This window comes from Miniopterus schreibersii (assembly GCF_964146895.1).
Source record: "Miniopterus schreibersii genome assembly, chromosome: 18".
Classification (NCBI taxonomy): domain Eukaryota; kingdom Metazoa; phylum Chordata; class Mammalia; order Chiroptera; family Miniopteridae; genus Miniopterus; species Miniopterus schreibersii.
Genome location: NC_138121.1, coordinates 14,304,378 through 14,326,694, shown reverse-complemented (window position 1 = coordinate 14,326,694; position 22,317 = coordinate 14,304,378). Strand labels below are relative to the sequence as shown.

Below are 22,317 nucleotides of genomic sequence, written 5' to 3'. Positions count from 1 at the left end.
CAAGCTTCCCCCAACCTCTCTAGCCCTAGGCAACCACTAATCTACAATCTGTCTTTATAAATTTGCCTATTCTGTGCATTACTTATAGATGGAATCATGTAATTTGTGGTCTTCTGTGCCCGTCTTCTTAACACAATATGCCAAGGTTTCACCCATGTTGTGGCACACATCATTACTTCACTCTTTCTTATTGACTGCATTTTGTTTATTCTTCATCAGTTGATGGATATTTTGGTTGTTCCTACTTTTTATCTATTGTGAATCATGCTTCTATGAACGTTTGTCTGCAAGTTTTTGTGAGGACATAGGTTTTCATTTCTCTTGAGTTTATACCTAGAAGTGGAATTGTTGGGCCATATAGTAACTCCATGTTTAACATTTTGAGGAACCACCCAACTGTTTTCCAGAGCAGCTGCACCATTTCAGTTTCTCCAGTCTTTGTCAGCACTTGTTATTACCTATTGTTTTGATTCAGGTCATGCTATGGGTGTGAAGTGCTATCTCATTGTGAGTTTCCCTGGTGGCTAATGATGTGAAATATCTTTACACATGATACTGGCCATTTATGTATCTTCTTTGGAGAAATGTCTATTTAGATTCTTTACCCACTTTTAAATTTAGTTATTCGTGTCTTTTTATTATTGAGTTATAAGAGTTTTGTATATACAAGTTCTGTATCATATATATGATTGTAAATATTTTGTTCCATTCTGTGGGTTGTGTTTTTATTTTCTTGATGGTCCTTTGAAGCATAAAAGTTTTTCATTTTGATGAAGTTTTATTTGTTTGTTTCACTTCTGCTTTTGGTATCTTATTTAAGAAAGCATTGCCTAAATCTAAGATTTTTGTTTTCTTCTAAGGGTTTTATTTTTTAGCTCTTATATTTAGGTTCATGATCCATTTGACCATTTGAAAAAACTTCGTGTTTTTTTTTGCATGTGGATGTCCAGTTGTACCAGCACTATTCTTTTTAAAGGCTATTCTTTGAATTAAATTATCTTGGCTCCCTTTTCAAAATTCAGTTAACCATAAATGTGAGGGTTTATTTCTGGACTCTCACTTCTGTTCCACTTACTCATATGTCTGTCCTTACACCAGAAGCAGTAGCACACCATCTTGATTACTGTAGCTTTGCCAGTGGGAGGTGTGAGTCCTCAAATATGTTCCCCTTTTTCAAGATTGTTTTGACTATTCTGGGCCCCTTGTATTTCCATATGAATTTTAACATTGGCTTGCCAATTTTTGCAGAAAAAGACAGTTGGAATTTTCACATGGATTGTATTCAGTCTGTAGATCAATTTGGGGAATACGCCTATCTTAAAATATTAAGTCATCTGATCCATAAACATGAGATTTTTTTTTTTACATTTATTTGGGTCTTTGCAAATTTCTTTCAATGATGTTTTGAAGTTTCAGAGTACAAGTATTACAACTTCTTTTGTTAAATTTATTCCTAAATATTGTGTTCTTCTTGATACTACTGTGGATTGTTTTCTTAATTTCATATTTTGGATTAAAAATACAATTGATCTTTTATATTGATTAATCTTGTTGAACTCATTCTAACAATTTCTTAGTGATTTTTAGGTTTTTCTATATGAAAAATCACATCATCTGCAAATCGAGATAATTTTACTTTTCCCTATCCAATGTGGATGTTTTGTTTTCTTAAAAGTCAGGGATTTCTTTCTTTCTTCCTTCCTCCCTCCCTCCCTCCCTCCCTCCCTCCCTCCCTCCCTCCCTCCCTCCCTCCCTCCCTCTCTCTCTCTCTTTCTTTCTTTCCTTTTAATATGTCTTTATTGATTTGGGGGGGAGAGAGAGAGAAACATCAATGATGAAAGTCATTGATCAACTGCCACTGGGGATTGAGCCCAGGACCCAGGCATGTGCCCTGACCAGGAATCGAACCACAATCTCCTGGATCATAGGTTGATGCTCAACCGCCGGCCCAGTGCCATGTGGATGCTTTTTATTTCTTTTTCTTGCATAGCTCTCTTTTCATTCCCCTTTAGGAGGAGACTGGCATGCCTCACGAGTCAGCAGAGGATTTGTTTCATTTCAACGTTGGGGGCTGGCATTTCTCAGTTCCCAGAAGCAAACTCGCTCAATTCCCAGACTCCCTGTTGTGGAAAGAGGCTTCAGCTTTGACCTCTTTGGAGAACCAGAGGCTGTTCATCGACAGAGATGGTTCCACATTTAGGCACGTGCACTATTACCTCTATACCTCCAAACTCTCCTTCTCCAGTTGTGCAGAACTGAACTTGCTCTATGAGCAAGCACTGGGTTTGCAGTTGATGCCTTTGCTGCAGGTAAGATACTCTTATCTTCTAGGAGCTGTGATGAGTAAGCATAGGCCTTACACCACTAAATGTCGTGTTGTGTATTGGTCGTTGAGATGACCCTCTTAATGGGGAAGTGTGATGAGTAAGTTAAGTAAACAATATGCTGGGAACGCATGTTCTGAATAAAGGGTTTCATCCTGACTCTGCCTGATCTATACCAGCAGCCACCATGGACCCATAATGGGACTTACCACCTCCTGAGAGGGTGCCCTGACTCTTGGAAATCCTATTTTAAGCTTATCGTGCTTTTGTTATTGAATTTTAAAAGGTGAAGATGTTAGAAATTGTAGGGTTTGTTATACACACTGTGTCTGAGATTTAAAATCTAAAAGATTCATCAAGAATATTACTTCTTGCTCAGGCCGGTTTGGCTCAGTGGTTGAAGCATCGGCCTGTGGACTGAAGGGTCCCGGGTTCGATTCCAGTTGCAGGTTCGATCCCTGGCCCCAGGTTGGGCTTGTGTGGGAGGCAACCAGTCAATGTGTCTCTCTCACATTGATGTTTCTCTCTCCCTCTCTCTCTCCCTTCCACTCTCTCTGAAAAGCAATGGAAAAAATATCCTCAGGTGAGGACAAAAAAAAAAAAAAAAAAGAATATTACTTCATATTGTGCCTGTTAAGTCCCAACATTCACTTACAGTAAAGCAGAAAGTCCTCCAAACTATAGAATCTTTCCTTTGCCTTCACTTCTCTGTTTTCCCAAACGTCTTGTTTTCCCATTGTAAGAGTTTTAAATGCCTTTACTTATAACCATTAAAGTATCACCAAAGAATGTTGCCTTTTTTCTTACATTTTCTCTAAACTACAGAAATCATTTCTGTGGCTTATCTTAAGTAGTTTATTCTTAGTTTTTGAACAATGACCTTTTCTTTTTTTATCCTGGAAGAACTAAATATTATGACTGGGAAGTACCCTTGGCCATGCTCCACATTGAACCCACTGTCTGGACAAGGTGTTACTTTATCTCCACAATCACTGACCCAACAAGCCACACTGCAGCTCAGTGCACTACCAAGTGTGCCTCCCCAACAACACCTCTTAGAAGAAAACTGAGGTAGACCATGCATATTTGGGTCATGTAAGAATGAGAGCATTGATAATGTATGTTTTTATGGATACTCCTTACTAAATAATTCAGTGTTTTCCCTTAAAAGTTATTATATACTTGGAAATGTACTCCACTGCAAATGGTTGTAGTAGTCTTTTTTTTTTTTTCAAGCTACACACCTGAATTAAAAATTTTGTTCAACTACCCCAAGAATGGAATACTAGAATTACTTACAAGTAGCTTCAAAATCACTTAAATGGCCTGGCATGTCACAATTGCTGATGACTCTACACCAAGGCACCATTTTGTGGGAAAAAAGGAAGGAGTCACTTATTCATTGCAGAAAATCAAAGAGATAAAGGCAATTTTCTAAAGAACTATTTTAAAGAACATAAGCCTATAATACAAACATTTATCCAACTCCTTTGCTGTTTTCACTCCCCAAATTGAAATAAAATATAACTGAAAACAACTTCTAAATGGGAGGTAACCACTCAGAGGTCAATGAGTTGGTCCAACTCCAAAGTTCGAAGTTGTGAGCGGTAGAGCATTCGAAGAATCACGTGGATTGGCCTTTCTAAAACAGACCGTAAAACAAGTGCTTATGTTTTGGAAAGGGCGTTTTCAAAAAAATAAACATTTAGGTTAGCATAACTGAAGTAGTATTTATTCATTGAAGCAGAGTGTAAATACAGCTGGAGAATGAACAGCCATCTCAAGCAAATCAACAGCTTCACACATTCCCTTCATTTTCCTCATTGTTCAGATACTCAGGTTCTTGCCTAAATGTACAAACACTTTGCTTGGAGAAAATGGAGCTTGCCAATTCTTAGTCTAAAGACTTCTCAGGCAGCCCAGCTGAATGCCTTCAGCCAGTATTTATTGAAAGTATTCTGGGTACCAGACATTATTCCTATGAGCTTTAAGAATAAAAGGGGATGATGTAATAAAATATAATATGAGCCACATATGTAATTTAAAATTTTCTAGTAGCCACATTTAAAAAAATAAAAAAGCAGGTGACATTAATTTTAATAATGTATTTTATTTAACCCAATATATTTAAAATATTATCATTTCAACATTAATCAAAATATTAATGTAAGTGCAGACACTAGTTATCTTGTGACTGGTCAACAACATTTGGGAATGAAAACACGAGTAAACTCATGACCAGTCAGCAAGCTATTAAAACTGATATATTTTAAGTTCTACTTTTGTACTGTCTTTAAAATCTGATGTGTATTTTACACTTATAGCATATCTCAGACTATCACATTAGCCTCCTGTGGCTAATGGCTACCATGTTGGACAGCACATAACTAAATTGTCCTAAACTGTTAGTGCTCTTCACTGTAGAGTCCTTCAGATTTGGCCCGTAGCCATAAAAATGGGAACTCGCCTCCCACTAACTGAAATTCCTATACACTCAACTGGTGGAGTATCCAACTCAGGATTATCTGTAGCATCATAGGCTTTGTTGGAAAGCCATGTAGGAGCCAGAAGGAGCCAACAAGCAGAATGAGAGGGGAAGCTTCTAGAGGACAGGCACCTGGGCTTACATCGCTGCTCTGCTCTCCACTCCTCCTCATCCCCCCGCATCCGCACCCCTTATCTCTTCCAACCCCTGTCTTCCCCCAATCTGTAGCTTTGGCCTCCAGAGGACACACTTGGTGCTATTACTGTCTTGATTTTAAATGTAACATTATTGTGAATTGAGCAGCAATCACAGGTGAAGCACTAGAGATATAAGAATGAACCATATAGCCATACAATGTCAGATAGAGGTAAGTGCCATGAAGAATAGAGCAATGCTTCCTGTGGAATAGTGAAGGAGGGGTGCATTTCTGTATTCTAGGACTCCTTGGTATTTCAGAATGTGTTTATATGATTTTCTTTGTTGTGAGTAGTTTTTATTTTATCAGTCACTACCCTTGTAGTACTGGAATTTAGTTGAAAGAATAAAACATATCTAATCTGTTTGTTTTTTAATGTACAGATGTGTAGTATGTGGTAAGGAGATATCAAGTGACTGAGGCCAGGGAAGCTACTGGGGTCAGGGCAGGTGTCACTGACAAGTCATCATTTGAGCAGAAACCTGAATGAAAAAGGGATGAGTCATGCAGATGTCTGGGGAAAGAGTTTCCAGGCATAAAGAACAGCAAACACAAATGTCTTGAGATTAATGTGGCTTGGAGGAAGCAGACTCAGAAGCCATTGTTAATTGTAATCAGAGGTAGAGAGATAACAGAAGTAGAAGATGAGGTCAGAAGAAGCCAGGGGCCAGATCAAGCCAGGGGCCAGATCTTGCAGAGTCTTATGGCCACATTGAAGACACAGAATTGATTCTAAATGTTATAAGTAGCTTTTGGAGATGTTTGAAGAAAGAAGTAAACTGATCACATTCAAGTTTTAGAAAGATCATTGGACCTTGAGTTAAGCAATGGTCCAATACAACACTGAAAGCACAAGGAACCAAAGAAAAAATAGGTAAATTGGACTTCATTAAATCAAAAACTTTTATGCTTCAAAGGACACAGTCAAGAAAGTGAAAAGGCCTAAATGTAAACCTCTCTGAGCCTCTCACATGCTATCAGCCTGGTTGGGAGTCACAGCTGCTACTGCAGAGTGTGAAATTTCCCTTCAGGGTCACTCACAAGGGCCCAAGGTTCATGGCAGACTGCCAATCCCCTTTTACTTGCCCCCTTGAAGTCCACTGAGGGCGTAGGAAGTTGACAGTACACGCTACTTGTGTTTTCCTTTCACCGCCTTCTGGGGACTCCTAAGTTTGGAAACTTCAATTGTTCCACCTGTGAGCATTCTGCTACCAGAAAACCACCCAGATACACCTGCATTCCTTGTGCTCAAGGGAGCCAGTGACAGTCTCACATTTCCTATTACTCACAATGTGGACAGATTACATGTGATCTGGAAAGGAAGATTATTACATAAACAGCAGATCTTCATCCCAACAGCGTAGCTTATCTGTGGGTATGGCTAAGTGGACAACTCAAGTGTGAACGCCTTGACATGGCATCAGGGCTCCTCACAGGATGGCCCATCTGCTGGTCCTGGCTCATATCCCAACACATACACACACCTACAGGCATACATGGGCATGTGCACGCGCACACACACACACACACACACACACACACACGTGTTGAAGTTAAGCCACGTCCCTTCACACCCCAAATGTTTTCTCTTTACACCTTTACACTTGCTGTTACCTCTTCCTACAATTTCCCCCCTTTAAGATTTAGCCTAAATGTGGCCCATGGGAAGGCTAGCCTGACATTTCCAGGCGGAGTTTTTGTGTCTCTGTTCTCATAACAGTCAGTTCCTCTCTTATATCAGTACTAACTCTGTTGGAATCATGTATTCATATGTCTTTCTCTCTCACTAGCCTGTACTCTTTTCATGCCTGCATTCCTAGCACCTTTCCCTGTACTCAGCCTATAACAGGTGTTAATAAACATCTGCTGAGAGCACATTGAATGATGTACCTAAGATGACCTGTGAGGCTGACTCTGCTTCTGCAGAGGCAGCGCTGAGATGCTGATGGGCTGTTCTGCACAGCCTTGCGTGCTCCCAGCCCTGCTTCCCCTGAGCTTCAGGGTGGTGCTGGCTCCCCTTGTCAGTTGGAGATTTTCAAGCTTCCCCAAACTCCTTCACCATCACTTTCCTTCCAACAGCTCACATCAGAGCATAAGGCATCTCTGAGCTCTGCTGCTGCTTTGGAAAACCTCCATTAAGTCCCAAGGCTCTGCCAGCAGTGCATTTGTCAGCCATCTTTTGGCAAACACACACACACACACACACACACACACACACTCGCCCCTGTGCCGTCAGCCTTATGTTGCTTCTGACTGATTTTTTACTACTCTCTGGGCCAAAAACATTAATTATCCTTGTGCTAGCAATTAGCCATCTGAATTCAAATCTGTATTTCCCTAAAGAAATCCTCCTCCTAATAACTTTCTGGGTAATAACATATGAAGAATAAAAATCCTAGAAGTAATATAGGCAGATAGAAGTGGAATTGAAATCTGTAGAAGACCAACCACACACTCTGTCAACTTCAGTCAGCAAAGGCAAAGGACAGCTGGAAGCCTAGCTCTCTGAAGTGCCCTCCCTCCCTCCCTCCCTCCCTCCCTCCCTCCCTCCCTCCCTCCCTCCCTCCCTTCCTTCCTTCCTTCCTTCCTTCCTTCCTTCCTTCCTTCCTTCCTTCCTTCCTTCCTTCCCTCTTCCCCTTGGAGTTTTGTGGAGTTTAGTGTCACTGATGATGGGGTGCGGATGAAATAATGGTGGGAGATGAGGGTAGAAGGGTAGCTTGGGTTCTGACCACTAAGAGAAGTGAAATTAACATTTACATTATTTCCTTTAACTCCTACAACACCACCTCCCAGATTTTACTATCTCCACTTTGCATATTAAGTTGCCTAAGGCTTGGAGAGGTTAAGTGACAAGTGGGAGGCAGGTGGTTAAGAGCAGTGGTTAAGAACATGGGCTCTAGGGTCTCGAGTTCTATTCCTGGAATCTCTTTACCTGGGGCTCTGAGTACTCTTTCTCTTCCTGGGCCTTGTTTCCCATTTGCTAAATGGGACTAATAATACTAGAACCTACTTTGTGCGTCAGGGGGACATTATGAGGATTCCATTCAAAAGCGCCTGGGCAATAAATGTTAGCTCTTAAGGGACAGAGTCAAGACTCAAACTCCAGTCCTTCCACAAGTCCACCAGCCACCCAAGTGGGGAAGACTCACTCTCGTCCCTGCCTTTTACAAACCTATGTGGGTGCATGGCCATGGCCACCAGAGGGCTCTTCTCAAATCTCAGGATTCCCATGAGCAGCTTCCCAAGAGCTTCCCTTGGGTAGACAGGAATCAAAAGCAAGTTCTTTCATTAGTTTCATACTGAATCTGAGGTGGTTTGTCCATTATGAGGCTCTTAGAGAGACAAATCGGCCATGTGGTGCCTTTACTCGGTGACTTTTCCAGCTATATCAAAAAATGTCTTAGGAAAATTTTATTTTCTTCAAAGCTAGGGACAGAAAAAATGGGCTTGATGTTATGATAACTTGTTCCCTGGGCAGGACTTTAGAGGGAGAATGGGTCCCTGAGTACAGGCAACATGAAGACATCCAGCCCACCTTCTGTCCTGGGCTTCAGCCCTACCTAGCTGGGGGGCTCCACTCCTGCCTCAGCCCACCCCTGGTCACCTGCTCCTTGAATCAGAGAAGCTCTGGACTTGGAAGACTGCTTGGGCAGGTCATAAATCCTATGACCATAACTGCCTCATCAGCAAAATGGGAATGCAAACACCACACCTATCTCCCAGAACTGTGTTAGGGTAAATGAGTGAATCAGCAAAAGCGCTTTGGAAAACGTACCCTGTGCAACTTCCACTTCCCTATTTAAACCAGGTTCCATGGTTAGGATGAGCACAAACAACAAGCAGAGCAAAACAATTAAAACAGGTCAAAAGGGCTTTTTAGGGGAAACGATAACTGAAAATTTCAAGGTTTTGTTTTTATTTCTTTTTTTATTAATCCTCACCTGAGGATATTTTTCCATTGCTTTTCAGAGAGAGTGGAAGGGAGAGAGAGAGAAAAACATTGATGTGGGAGAGCCTCCTGCATGCACCCTGACCAAGGCTGGGAACAAACCTGCAACCCAGGTACATGCCCTTGACTGGGTGGGGATTGAACCCATGATCCTTTGGCTGATGCTCTAACCACTGAGGTACGCTGGCCAGGGCGAAATCTCAAGTTTTTAATGGTTAAATATCAATTACCCTTAAGATTGTGTAAGATAAATTTCTATTAATCCACACAAATTATAATCCAAAAAATTGTTTCAAAAATCAAAAGATAAATCATCATCGATATTTTGAATATTAGCATATCATCTTTTTCCTAAATTTTTACATTTTTGTGTGATTGCCTCTATTTCAAAACATTTTCCCAAAGTAAGCCACATACTATTTTTCCTGGTATTTTACCGTAGAATTGGCAGATAGTTACTTGGTTTAGAATTTTCAAAGCAGTAATCCTCTTTCTCCAACAGACTCTAGATAATCTGAAGGAAGGGAAACACCATCTGCGCGTGCGGCCTGCAGACATACCTGTTGCTGAGAGAGCATCTCTGAACTACTGGCGAACGTGGAAGTGTATCAGCAAACCCTCAGAATTTCCTATAAAAAGCCCAGCCTTCACAGGTACAACCACAGGCTGACCAGCTTCCCTTCTCTTCGTCCTAGCAGAAGAGGCTTCTGTCTGGAGAGTATCCCGATTTCTGAACTAGTTCTGGATGATTTCTCCACATTACTGTCATCTCCTCTGTGTGTGTTTTTTAATATGTCTTTATTGATTTCAGAGAGAGGAAGGGACAGGGAGAGAGAGAGATAGAAACATCAGTGATGAGTCATTGATCAGCTGCCTCCTGCACTCTCCCCACTGGGGATCGAGCCCACAACCCGGGCATGTGCCCTGACCAGGAATCGAACCCCAATCACCTGGATCCTAGGTCGATGCTCAACTGCTGAGCCACGCCGGGCTGGGCTCCTTTGATCTTGTTCCCTGCCACATGCCCTCTCCCTGGCCGCTCACCCACTGGCATCAGACATCCTGCTCTACATTCATTCTCCTGCATGTTGGTTTCACTGGGCTGAATTCCATGCTTCCTCGTAGCCCAGGAAGTCCACCGTCTTTTCAAGTCACTCTAACCACCACACCAGGAATGTCCCCAAATGATCACTATCTGATGTGTGCCTTGCAGTATAGATTAGCCTGTCTGAGACACCAAACGACGATTCATGATTATGGGTGGGTTTTGGGCTTCCAGGAGAGTCAAAAAGATCTATTTTACCTGTAAGCCACAATGGTTGGTTTGATCAATTAGAAAGAACAAAGAGAAAACCAATGTGAATTTAATGACTTTGGATACATAAGCCAAAATTTTATAACATGTCCCACTGTCCTTCACTATAGAAAAAATAGATTTCCATGCCCTGCTCCCCACAACACTCCTACCAAACCTTAGGGTTACATCTAAATTAAAGGAAGGAGGCACAGGGCAGGGACCATCTCCAGGGTGAATCTTTCCAGCTTCCTCTGGAGCCCCTGGATCAGTGAGAGCCCTGGTGGCCTCTGAGAGCCCTGGCCTCTCGGAGGTGGTGACACCCCTCTCCACATTCTCCTCCAGGCCTGCATGATAAGGCACCTTTGGGGCTCATGGACACACCACTGTTAGACACAGAAGAAGAAGTGCACTACTGCTTCCTACCCCTAGACCTAGTGGCCAAGTATCCAAGCCTGGTGACTGAAGACAACCTGCTGTGGCTGGCTGAGACTGTGGCCTTGATCGAGTGCGAGTGCAGCGAGTTCCGGTTCATTGGTGATTGCTCTATCCGGGGGGGATTGTGGGGTGTGGAGGTGAGAGGAGGGAGGCGGACTGATAGGGCCCATCCGCCCCTCCCAGCCCACACTCTGTGGACACCCAGCTTGGTGCTTAGGGCCTCAGGAGCTTCCCTGGGCAAAGATGGAGGGGGGGCATGCAGAGCCTTCCCGGAGGCAAGCAGAATCCCAGTTTTAGACTCCCGCTAACCTCAGGGTTCTTTTGTTCCTTGTTCATTTGGGGATGGCCTGGGTGCAAGGGGCCACTGGAAACTACCTGTAGCAGTGTCCGGGACCACAAGAGTTGGTGTGAAGGGCAAGGCCCTGAGCTGCACTCCAAGGTCAGCTACTCTTCTGCCCTTATGTATCCAAGTGGGCTCCAGGCCTCAGTTCTTCCCACCATAAAATGAGGAAATAGGGGTGTTTCAAAGGATGGTCCCTACCTGCTCTCCCTTCCCCTAAACTCGGAATAAAAGGGAAGGAAGGTGGATGGTGAAAGTTTCCCCAGAATCTTTATAGAATTGTCCACTTGTGTTAGTGGCCTGAGGAAGGATGAGATTCTTCAACCCTGGACAGAAGAGAGCCTCCCTCCCCACACTGTCCCAGGACAAGCTCTGGTGGGGGTGTGAACTGAATGACCTCTTTGATTCTAAGATGCTGCTGCTGCCTAGATGAATAGGGCAGGAAACACCCAGGTCGTACTAGGGGACCAAATGCCTGGAACCCCAGCCATTCATCTTCATAGTCACCTGGAAAGTTGTTGTGGTGTGCTCCTGAATCTCCAAGTTGATCCACATAGGACATTAGTGTGGGCTCCATCTCTGCCTTCTCCACTGCAGTCCAGACAGGGACAAACTACAAGTGCCACCTGCAAGCCCAGGCTTAGCTGGGTCCTCCCCCTCTAAGCAGCAAGACGCCTCCCTCTTTTAGAATGACCTGCTCTTGGGTCAAGACTCACAGGGTAAGTCTCAGGGCCAGTGTGCTCACCAGGAGGTCCTGGCTTGGGGCCTCAGGCCAGGCCACGAGAGACCACACCCAGGGACTCAAATACCTTGAAAACCACAGGCTCAAAGCCAATATAACCAGGTATGTTTGGAAATTGTTTCAGAACAAGGAGAGCCTAGGATAAGCTGCAGCACCAAAAACCTGTCAAAACCTGGACCTTCAGTTAAATGAGAAATAACCTCATTAACTTATTTTGTTTTCCTTTGCTTTACAAGTGAATTTTCTTCGCTCAAGGAAGATTTTATTACCAGATAATTTCTCCAATATTGATGTGTTGGAAGCAGAAGTGGAAATTCTAGAAATCCCTGAGCTTACTGAAGCTGTGAGGTTGTACCGGATGAACATGGGTACGTCACCAGGGGAAACTTGCCCTACCCTTGACATTGTGGGGCTGTCAAGCTTGGGCTAGAAAAGCCAAAAACAAACACCTCCCCTCCCACAACTACTTTGAGCTTTGGGTGGTAGTGAGAGAAGCAGGTGTTTGGGCTGTCTTAGAATCCAAGAAGAGGAATTTCAGTCTGAAGCCCTGTGTGGCCTCTGTCCAGCCTCCCCACTGAGGGTGGGTGGCTTACAGCCAACAGGGGCTGCAGATAGCCCAGTTCAGCCTAAGTGGGGAAACCAGGCCAGAATGTCCTAGGGAGGGAGTCTGGGCCTGATGGCAGTCTTCCCAAGGGCAGGGCAGGGCTGCCCTGCTTGTGGAAGTGGGAGCCACTGGGAATTTACAGCACCCACCTGCTACTCTCGTCTTTTGTCTTCCAGCCACAGCTGGGGGGCGTGGGAAATGCTTGAGCAAATTCCCTACTAGTGCTTCAGTGTTCCCACCCCCCTCCAAATTCCCTTGTCCCCTATTTCAAAATCCCTGGCTGCTGTGTCTGTTTCTGCCTGCTCCTGACACTTCTTGACCCTGGTCCAATCCAGGCCTTCATGCTCCCAGCCCTACCTCATTTCAGTTTGCTCCTCCCCTCACTTTAAAAAAAAAAAGTATTGATTTCAGAGAGGAAGGGAGAGGGAGAGAGAGAGAGAAACATCAACAATGAGAGTCATTGATCAGCAGCCTCCTGCACGCCCCCTTCTGGGGATCGAGCCCGAAATCTGGGCATGTGCCCTGATCAGGAATCGAGTGGTAATCTCCTAGTTCAACCACTGAGCGGCACCGGCCAGGTTCCTCACATTTCTTATTTGCTTTTTCATCATCTCATTTTGCAGTTCCTGCACATCCACTGAAGCTTCAGTGCTTGTTTCGGGAGCTAGCTGCTTCAGTGTGGCCTCAGCAGGCATTCTGAGAATGTATGGAACGGAGGATGTATAGCATGTCTGCACACCACCAGATATTTATCCCAGGGGAATAGGCCTTTCCCTGCCTTCAGGCCCAGCTCGCCCAGCCTCCTCCCTGGCAAATGGAGCCCTATCCTATTTGGGGGCAATGGCATCCTGCAGCAGGTCTAAGGAGCCTGTCCCAGGCTCTACAATCCACTTTAAGGGTGTGGCTTCAAACCCCTCCCCCAAGGGCTTCTGTTCCTCAGAGAAACAGGGGTCACTGAGAGATGGGTGGAGCGGTGCCTCCTCCACAAGAGCTATATGAAGATGGAAGGCAGCGGATTTGTAGATAGGCTCATTAGCCGAGCAGCAGTCCCCCAACACAGTGTGCTTTTGCCTTTTATAAAGCACCAGGAGCCCCGGAGACAGAGCTACCCTCAAATCCCAGCTCTGCCCCTGCCTTGCTTTGCAGTTTTGGACAAGGTGCTTAATTAATCTCTCAGCACAGTTTCCTCATCTGTGATGTGAGATAGCACTACCCTCTCTTAGGGTTGCTCTAGGGATTGGAGATGGTCCGTGAAAATCACCCAGCAGCTTGCCCAGCAGCCCACTGTTGCCACTGTAGACTGTGCATTGTGCCCTCTGCTGTAGAACAAGGTCCTGCCCAGAAGCCAGCAACCCAAATTCCCCACCTGAAAGTAACACCGCCTAGTGTACTGTTGGGGAAAATGCTGCCCAGGAGTGACAGACACTGTGAATGCAGAAGCCGTCGCACACTTCAGGTTCTGTGCTATCACTGCCAATCTTACCCATGGGTGGTTAGGGCAGAGCCTGGAACTAAGGGAGGTTCCTGCAGAGGCTGGGCCAGATGGCTGCTGCACTGAACATCCTGAACTCCAACTGTTAGGGAGAGAGCAGATTTTTCTCTTCTCCCCACCCCATTCCCAACTAATAGTTTTGACCTCTAAACCCAACACAGAATATGAAAAATTATAGTGATTTTGAGAAGATCCAGATTTGGGCTTTGCAAGGTAATAAGCTCCTGCTAAGTCTCTTCAGTACTGACTTAGGCAGCAATAGGAAGGAGATCCAAAGGTTCCAATATAGGTGTGACTGCGAGGGGTCTAGAAGTCACCCCTTTCTCCCGGCACAGGTGGCTGTTCCCGTACCTCCTGCCCTCCCCCGAGCCCGGGGAAGGGGGGCCGCGCAGGGGGCCTGGAGTCCGTGAAGCCGCTGTACATGATGGCCCTGGGTGTGCTGGTCAAGTACCCGGACTCCGCGCTGGGACAGCTCCGCATTGAGAGCACGCTGGACGGAAGCAGGCTGTACATCACAGGGAATGGAGTTCTTTTCCAGCACGTCAAGTAAGGCCCTCAGAGAACAGTTCGGTCCCACTCGGGGTGGGCTCTGCCTTTCTCTAGGAACCAACCTGCCAGCCAGAGGGGAGTACTGTCCTTAGAGGCAGACCCATCATTTTAGCTACTCCCACCACCACCACTGAACCCCGGCCTCAGAGGAGAGGGCTGGTGCCAAGGTGCAAGGGTTCCCAAGGTTTAAAGGCTCCAAACTGGTCCATATCCCTGTTCTCTGCAAACCATTGCTCTGGTTCTAGCCCTGTGCTAGGTCTGAGATGACCAAGCCGAAGTTACAACCCTCAGGATGCTAAGTATTAACCACCCACCATGCAGAACCTCCTACCAAGGTCCTCCTCACAGCCCTTCAGAGGTTCACTGAATGCACAGAGAGGTCAGAGCTAGGGATGAGTCCTCCAGAAGTAACGCAAGGCAGGCTTCACAGAGGAGGTGATACCTGGCCTTTGCCTTGAGAAATGAGCTCAGAATGTCCTAGAGGAGGTGATGCCTGGCCTCTGCCTTGAGGGATGAGCTCAGAATGTCCCCATTAGTTTAGGGGCATCCAATCCTGTTTTATAGAAGGGGAGCTGAGGTTCGGAGTGGAATTTTTTTTCTTTTTTTTAATCCTCGCCTGAGGATATGTTTTATTGATTTTTAGAGAGAGGAAGGGAGAGAGAGACATTGATGTGAGAAAGAAACATCGATTGGTTGCCTCCCATATGCGACTGGACCAGGGATCAAACCTGCAACCCAAGTACAAGCCCTTGATCGAGAATAAAACCCATGACCCTTCAGTGCTCACGATGATGCCCTAGACACTGAACCACACTGGCCAGGGAAGAACAACTTTTAGGTTCCCAAAATGCATTGAGACCAAAACTAAAGATAGAACTAGGGTTTTCTGAGTCCCTGGGGAGAGGGTCAGCCAACCCTTAATGCTGTCTTACCCCAATATTGTTGTTTTGGGCCTTTGTGGCTCACCCCTAATGTCACAGAAGGCAAAGACAAGCACCTTTGGAAGCAGAGGGTTGATGTTCAGACTTTTTTGGGGACGCAGGGTATTAGCTATCTACCAAGATCATGGCAGGTTGCCACACAGTGACTGAGATGTCTTGGGCAGATACTCATGGGGCAGGAAAGATGTGGCCAGGCCCTGGCCTGGCTTTTCAACCTGAGACAATGCTGGAGGCTTGCAATTGGTCAATTTAGAGGGCTTTGCTGAAATAGGTCAAGTTCAACTCCAAAAGGGTAAGCCTGTGGGTTCAAGCTTCCTGTCCTACAAGATACCACCAGATTATCCGTTAAGTCAAGGAAATGATGTTAGTGGTAACAGGTTTCTGGCCAGTGCTGGGGCAAGACATTCTAGACAGAGTAGACAGGCTGGACTCCCTTGGGGTGTACCCCTGAGGCTCTCTGTGACAGGCCTTTCCTCTGGGCAGGAACTGGCTGGGGACTTGCCGGCTGCCCCTCACCGAAACCATTTCTGAGGTATATGAACTCTGTGCCTTCCTGGACAAGAGGGACATCACCTATGAGCCAATGAAAGTGGCTCTGAAGACTCATCTGGAGCCGAGGACTCTAGCACCCATGGATGTGCTCAGTAAATGAAGAAGCTTCTTGTTTTGAATTTAGCATCAAGGGAGGGTCTGGAGGATCAGAGGGGAAAGATAAGGCTGACCAGGGCCAGACGCTGTACATGCAGGAGGAAAGGAAAGCCAGACAGACCAACATTTGTGGAGTTTGCCTAAAGGGAAACTTTCATGTTAAGTGACCCCTCTGACAAGTAGCCTCGAGCAGTAGAGTGGGCAGTACAGGCTGACCCAGTGTGGGGCTGCACAGTCCCTGAGGCATGCCTGCTCCAACCCTGGGTGCTGACATGCTGTGCTCACCTGGTCCTCACTGCCATCCAGGGAGAAACAGTCCCTGAGTCTATTTAACAGATGAAGCAGAGGCCAGGGGAGTAACTTGCTCAAACTATATAGTTAGATCATGATTGAGCTGGAGTTGAAATCTGAGTCCAAAGACAGTACTGTTTTCACCATTTGCCTATAGACTCCTATTAACAAAAAGTTTTCCAGGTCAGGTTTACGATGTATTACTGTCATTTGGCAACACACAACATTTATTGAGCACCTACCATATACCAGGACAAAAGGAGACACTAGGTGTACAGAAGTGAGCAAAACAAACCCAGTCCTTACCTTCACAGAGCTCACAATCTAATTATAGAACTCTTACCCTTTATCTAGTTATAACCTAGTTATATACCCTCCACTCATTGTACAAAGCTCATTAGAAACTGGCTCCCAAACATCACAACAAAGCCTAAGTCTAGTAAGCCCCAGAAGAAAGCCCCGTTCTCCAGACATGTATAGAGAACGTGTACAGACATGTTCTCTATAGAAGTGATGGTGACTTGATGAGAGCTGGCCCTATGACACTCACCAGGCCATAAGCACAAACATAATGAGGGACTCCTAGCTCAGTCTAAGTAACCACATGAAAAGTTTCCTACCCAGGACACACCCAGCCAGAAACCAGAGGCAGGTGGCAATGTATGTAGACAAGAACCTCAGTTCAACTTTCTTGAGAGAGCAGGTCAGGGGAAGAGCAGAAGTGCCCTTGGGGTTGGGATTCCAAAGGGCTTAACCTCCACACCCCCCGAGTCACCAGCTGACCCTCCAAGCTACCATTCCAAACCCACCTCACCACCAGGAAACCAAAGGGTGAGCAGCAGGAAAGCCCTGAGCGGGAGAGAAGGTTGGTGTCAGGGATTTCTGCTGCTTCTCAGAGTAGGCAACACAGTATGACTGACAAAGATATTGAGTCTTAACATGCAATACGCTGTTGACCGAAATTTCTCTTCTGGCCCAAGTGATGTGTTCCCTCTCATTGGTTTCCTTAGATGAGGAGTGGATGGCAGAAATTACTGTGTATTCCCCCCAACAGATCATCAAGGTTTATGTTGGAAGCCACTGGTATGCAACCACCCTGCAGACCCTGCTGAAGGTACTGCCGGCCCTGGCTGCCCCCCTCTCTTTGAGCTGCTTTGGAACCTGTCACCTGCCCCTCACTCAGCCTCCGGCACCTGCTTAGAACAAGGACCATCTCCGGCCATAAGAACAGCAGGGTGGGAAGGGCCTCAGGAGTGTGGGTAGGGAGGAGGCCAGTCTGAGGGGCCTGGACTGAGCAGGAGGTAGGGTAGGGTTCCAAATGCCTTGAGTGGGTCGTCTAGGGACCAACAAAACCTGAAGCAGGGATGGTTTGCTTCTCCCTAGATGCTCTGCTCCCTGATATGGCTCTCTGTGGCCAACAAATCTCAAAGCTCTGCTCTAGAATGGTCGGGAAAATGAAGCGAGAGAAGACTGATCTTCCCCTTACTAAAGACCTAGCCCTTTAACTAACAGACTATTTAATAGAGCCTGATGTCCCATCCCTTGCAGTATCCAGAACTGCTGTCCAACCAGCAGAGAGCGTACTGGATCACATATGGACAGACCCTGCTGATCCACGGAGATGGCCAAATGTTCCGACACGTTCTCAACTTCCTGAGACTTGGAAAACTGTTTTTACCATCTGAATTTAAGTAAGTGAAGGAAATTGTATCCCTCTGTAACAAGGGAATGAGTTTGCAGCCTTCAAGGAGGAGGTTATGGTATTTCCAACACATGAACTGCTGTGGAAGGCAGCAGCTCTGGAGACCTGTTGCCCCTACCCACACTCCCACCAACTGCCCAGTCTGACATCTCCTTGTCATTTGCAGGGAATGGCCCCTCTTCTGCCAGGAGGTGGAGGAATATCACATCCCATCCCTCTCAGAAGCCCTTGTCCAGTGTGAGGCATACAAGTAAGGGAACTTGGCTCCAGACCCCATGTTCTGGAGTTTGTTGCTTTGAATTCCTCTTGGGAATCCTGTTTTAAGTCCCACCTCCCACCTAGTAGGACCTGTTTTCCTTGGAGTTAGGGGGGTGGGGCAGGCCTAGGATTGGGTAGTGACCTAAGCAAAACCCTTTAGAAGCCCCTTTTCCCCCACTGTCCGGAGCTCACTCTCAGTCAGCCTGGCTGGCTGGGCCATGGGCTAGCAGAAGCTTCTGCTCACTAAGCAATCCTCCTTGGAGTCTGCAGGTCATGGACCCAGGAGAAGGAATCTGACAATGAAGAAGCTTTTCCCATCAGGAGGCTGCATGTGGTGACAGAAGGGCCAGAGTCACTGATGGAGTTCAGTAGAGACACCAAAGAGGTAAGGCCCAGCCTTCTTTTGTTTGGTGTTACTCAAAGGACACTCTCACAAAGCTCAGGTCAGGCTTTGCTATTGGGGAGCAGAGCAGAGTGGGGCAGGGCCTGCATGGACTCCTAGCACAGTCAACCAGCCTCTGAACCTGGGAGGAGGCACAGGGAAGCGTTGCCTGCTGTGGCCTGGGATGCTGATAATATGTCCCTTTGGAGTATGACAGGCCCCTGAGCTGACACCACCCCTACTCAGACTGAGCAAAGCTCAAATGGCTGACCGTGTAGGGGATAGGACCATTCTGGGTGAGCAAGTGAAGTCTTGGAGGCCCAGCTTATTAGATCAGGGCAGGCTCCAATGTGGAAGCACAACATGCCCAGAGCTGCTGTGCCCTCCCTCCCCAGACCACAGCCTGCATGCCCGTGGACTTCCAGGACTGCAGTGACAGGACTCCATGGAACAAGGCCAAGGGGACCCTGGCGAGGTCCAGCCAAATGGAGGAGGCAGAGCAGTACTCCCGGACCATCCAGATGTCCCTGTGCCGAGGTGCCAAGCGGGCAGGCAATCCCAGCACATACTCCCACTGTTCCAGCTTATGTGCCAACCCCAGACACTGGGGGTCCTGTCCCCAAAGTCCCCCCAAGAAGAAGTCCACCACAGTCAACCTCACACAGAAATGTGAAACCAAAGATCCTCCTGTCACGCCCATGCAAAAACTCATCTCCTTGGTGAGGGAATGGGACATGGTCAACTGCAAACAATGGGAATTCCAGCCACTACCAGCTCCCCGGGGCAGCTCTTTGGAGGAGGCCGCCTTGCAGGTCCCCTCAGGAAGTGAGGCTGCTTCCCAGCCCAGCACCTCAACTTCCTGGAAAAGCCACTCCACAGCCTCAGAGAAGGACCCAGGTCTGCAGGCAGGGGCTGGAACTGGAGCCAAAGACAAAGGGCCAGAGCCAACGTTTAAGCCATACTTCCCCACGAAAAGAGCTGTAACCCTGAAGGACTGGGGCAAGCAGAAGTCAAAGGAGAGAGGTGAGTTCTGTCCCCATCCTTGACCCAAGTCTCATTTACAACAGGAAAAGCAAAAACCTTGACCAAGACCACAGAGTTAGTGGCAAAAGGGGACTAGGATCCTGCACTCACAAGTGCCATCTCTGCCAAACAGCAGATACAGCTATATGACCAACACAATGGCATGACTTGAGGGGTTGAGAAACCACATAAAGCATATGGGAAGGGAGTGCCTATGAAGTAATGGAGCACAGAGGAGGCTGGGGGCTGGAGAATTGGTAGCAGAAGGAAGGAGCAGCTAGCTCAGCAGAGGAAGGAAGGAAGGAGAAGCCTTGGTGCTTGTAGAAACAGGTCATCGGTCTAGCTGGAGGCCAGGCTTCATGGGAAGTGATGGGAGAACAGATCTTGTGGCCCAAGTTCAGGGCTTGGCATTTTGTTCTGATAATAAGGGGAGTGGGCAGCCACTGCCGCATTTTAAACAAGGAAGCAAAACAAACAAACAAAGAAGGGAGCAAGCAGCCGGGTGTGCATTCAGAAAGCTTGCTCCGGAAGCAGGGACAATGCAGCAGCAGGAGGCAGTGTACGAGTGGTCAGGTCATTCTAGATGAAGCAGGCTAGACAGGATGGGGGAGGCAGCAGCTGCTGGAAGGCTGGGGAGACTGACTAGTGGTCTGTCACTAAAGGTCTGCTCTCTGCTTGAGCTCTGAGATAGCTTAAGAACCCTCTCCCCACATTGTTTTTACAGGAAGCCTTGACCCTGAGCAGCCTCTGCCTGAGGCCAGTGACCTAGACAACGCGGGGGTCATCCTTAAAGTGAGCCACCCCCCCGTGGTGGGCAATGATGGCTCCTGCATGTTCTTTGAGGACAGCATCATCTACACCACACACATGGACATCCTGAGGCACACATTGCCCTCAGCCAGTCCCCTGCCCCGAGGTGAGGATCTGAAGCCAGGCCTGCACTTCCTTGTGGGGATGCCTGAGCCTCATTCAGGGTCCTTCAGGGAGACATCTCCCTCAGGAGCCCTTACTACAGGCTGCCTCTAAGGTCCTAGCTGTGGGCAGATGGGGCCACATTCACTGTCTCCTCCATAGATGTGACTTTCCTGAGTTTCTCTCTGTCCTGGGAAGAGATGTTTTATGCACAGAAATGTCACCGCTTCCTGACTGACATCATCCTGGATTCCATCAGACAAAAGGACCCCAAAGCCATCACAGCCAAGGTGGTCTCCCTGGCCAACCGGCTATGGGTATGTGATAGGCCCCGAACCCTGTTCCTTCTCTACCTGTCCCCTTGGCCCACAATAAGTGGTGTAAGGCAGGGGTTGGGGGTTAGGGAGGTGGAATAGGTCAGGGTAGGAGGGTGGCAAGAAGAGCAGGGACAGGAAGACAGGGCAGAGTCATCTGGGTCGAGCCTTGGCTGAGGCAGTGTGGAGTGACAGTGCCCCGATCCCTGCAGCTACTGCAGGCCCTGGGAAGCCCCTGCTCTGCATCCCACTCTGAGGGGCTGAGAGCAAATGTGTGTCAGGCAGCTGTCCCTGGCTCTGCCTGACAGTGGGCTCTCCTGGCAGACCCTGCACATCAGCCCCAAGCAGTTTGTGGTGGATTTGCTGGCCATCACCGGCTTTAAGAATGACCGGCATACCCAGGAACGCCTGCACAGCTGGGTGGAGGTGAGAGGCACCTGCACCCCACTGGGAATGGTCGCCCTGCAGATGCCTCAGATGGGCACTGTGTCTTGCTTCACACAAGGCCAGGCAGGCAGCTAGACCTCAGGTCCCTGGGTCCGGGGGTGGGGTGGGGAGGGAAGATGGCTGAAATTAATCAGTCCAGAGAGGTCGAAAAGCAGTATTCAGGCTACTTGTTTTTGTCATTTTCCTCCAGTGATACTAATTTTGCCTTCATCTCTAACAACATTGCCCACTCTTAGGGAAGCACATGATATAAGCCCAAGGTTTGGGGATGCTGAAATCAGAAAAACTATTGGGAGTGACACCTTTTCAACAGGTGGTACCAACTTCACCACGATGTCACCACTTTTGTATATTCCTTTCACAGCTGAGCTGCTGTAAAGCATTTTTATAAAGAAAATGTTCAGTAAGGGCAAAGGAATGGCCTGGGGTTTTGTTTTTTGAGACCTTAAAATCATTTTAGGTTTATATTTAACATTGTAGGTGTAAAAAGATTTAGCTAATTTCTCATTAACCTACTATTTCTGTAATCAAATACATTACTATAACATCTTTACCACTAGTGCTAAATTATTAGGTCTCTGGCCTGATTGGAAAGGTGAAATCAGCATCTATGGCTAGAAAGTGGAAAAACAGTGGCAGGAAACATACATTTTTGACCCTTTGGTCATTCTGCTCAGTTCCCTGGTAGCCATTTTTAGCCACAGCCCTGTGAGATGTCCTTGTGTAGAACTGAGTCCAAGAGCATCAAAGTTTCCCAACAACTGTCCTTACCCTGTCCCGCCCCTGCCCAACTGGGAGGACCCTGCCCACACAGAGCTAGAGTAGGCAACTGGCCAGGAAATCAGGGATAAGACTGACCTTTCTTTCCAGCTCACACTGCCTTTCGCCAGGAAATATGGCTGCTGTGTGAACCTGCTCATCCAGAGGGGCCTGTCTCTGTCTGTCTCTTACTCTATCCTGGGCAAGTACTTACAAGAGGGCTAGGG

General features: G+C 47.0%; 1 protein-coding gene across 1 annotated transcript; it reads left to right on the top strand.

Moving 5' to 3' along the window:
* Positions 1-483: 483 nt before the first annotated feature.
* KCTD19 (potassium channel tetramerization domain containing 19) lies at positions 484-22,315 on the top strand (the record flags this gene model as incomplete). Its single annotated transcript, XM_081119065.1, has 16 exons — positions 484-507; positions 2,013-2,309; positions 9,457-9,607; positions 10,594-10,785; positions 12,005-12,136; positions 14,200-14,410; positions 15,838-15,998; positions 17,304-17,407; positions 17,842-17,984; positions 18,162-18,245; positions 18,524-18,638; positions 19,031-19,658; positions 20,383-20,574; positions 20,733-20,887; positions 21,209-21,310; positions 22,202-22,315. The coding sequence occupies 16 exons, from the start codon at positions 484-486 to the stop codon at positions 22,313-22,315; spliced, it is 2,805 nt and encodes a 934-aa protein (XP_080975191.1).
* Positions 22,316-22,317: the final 2 nt, after the last annotated feature.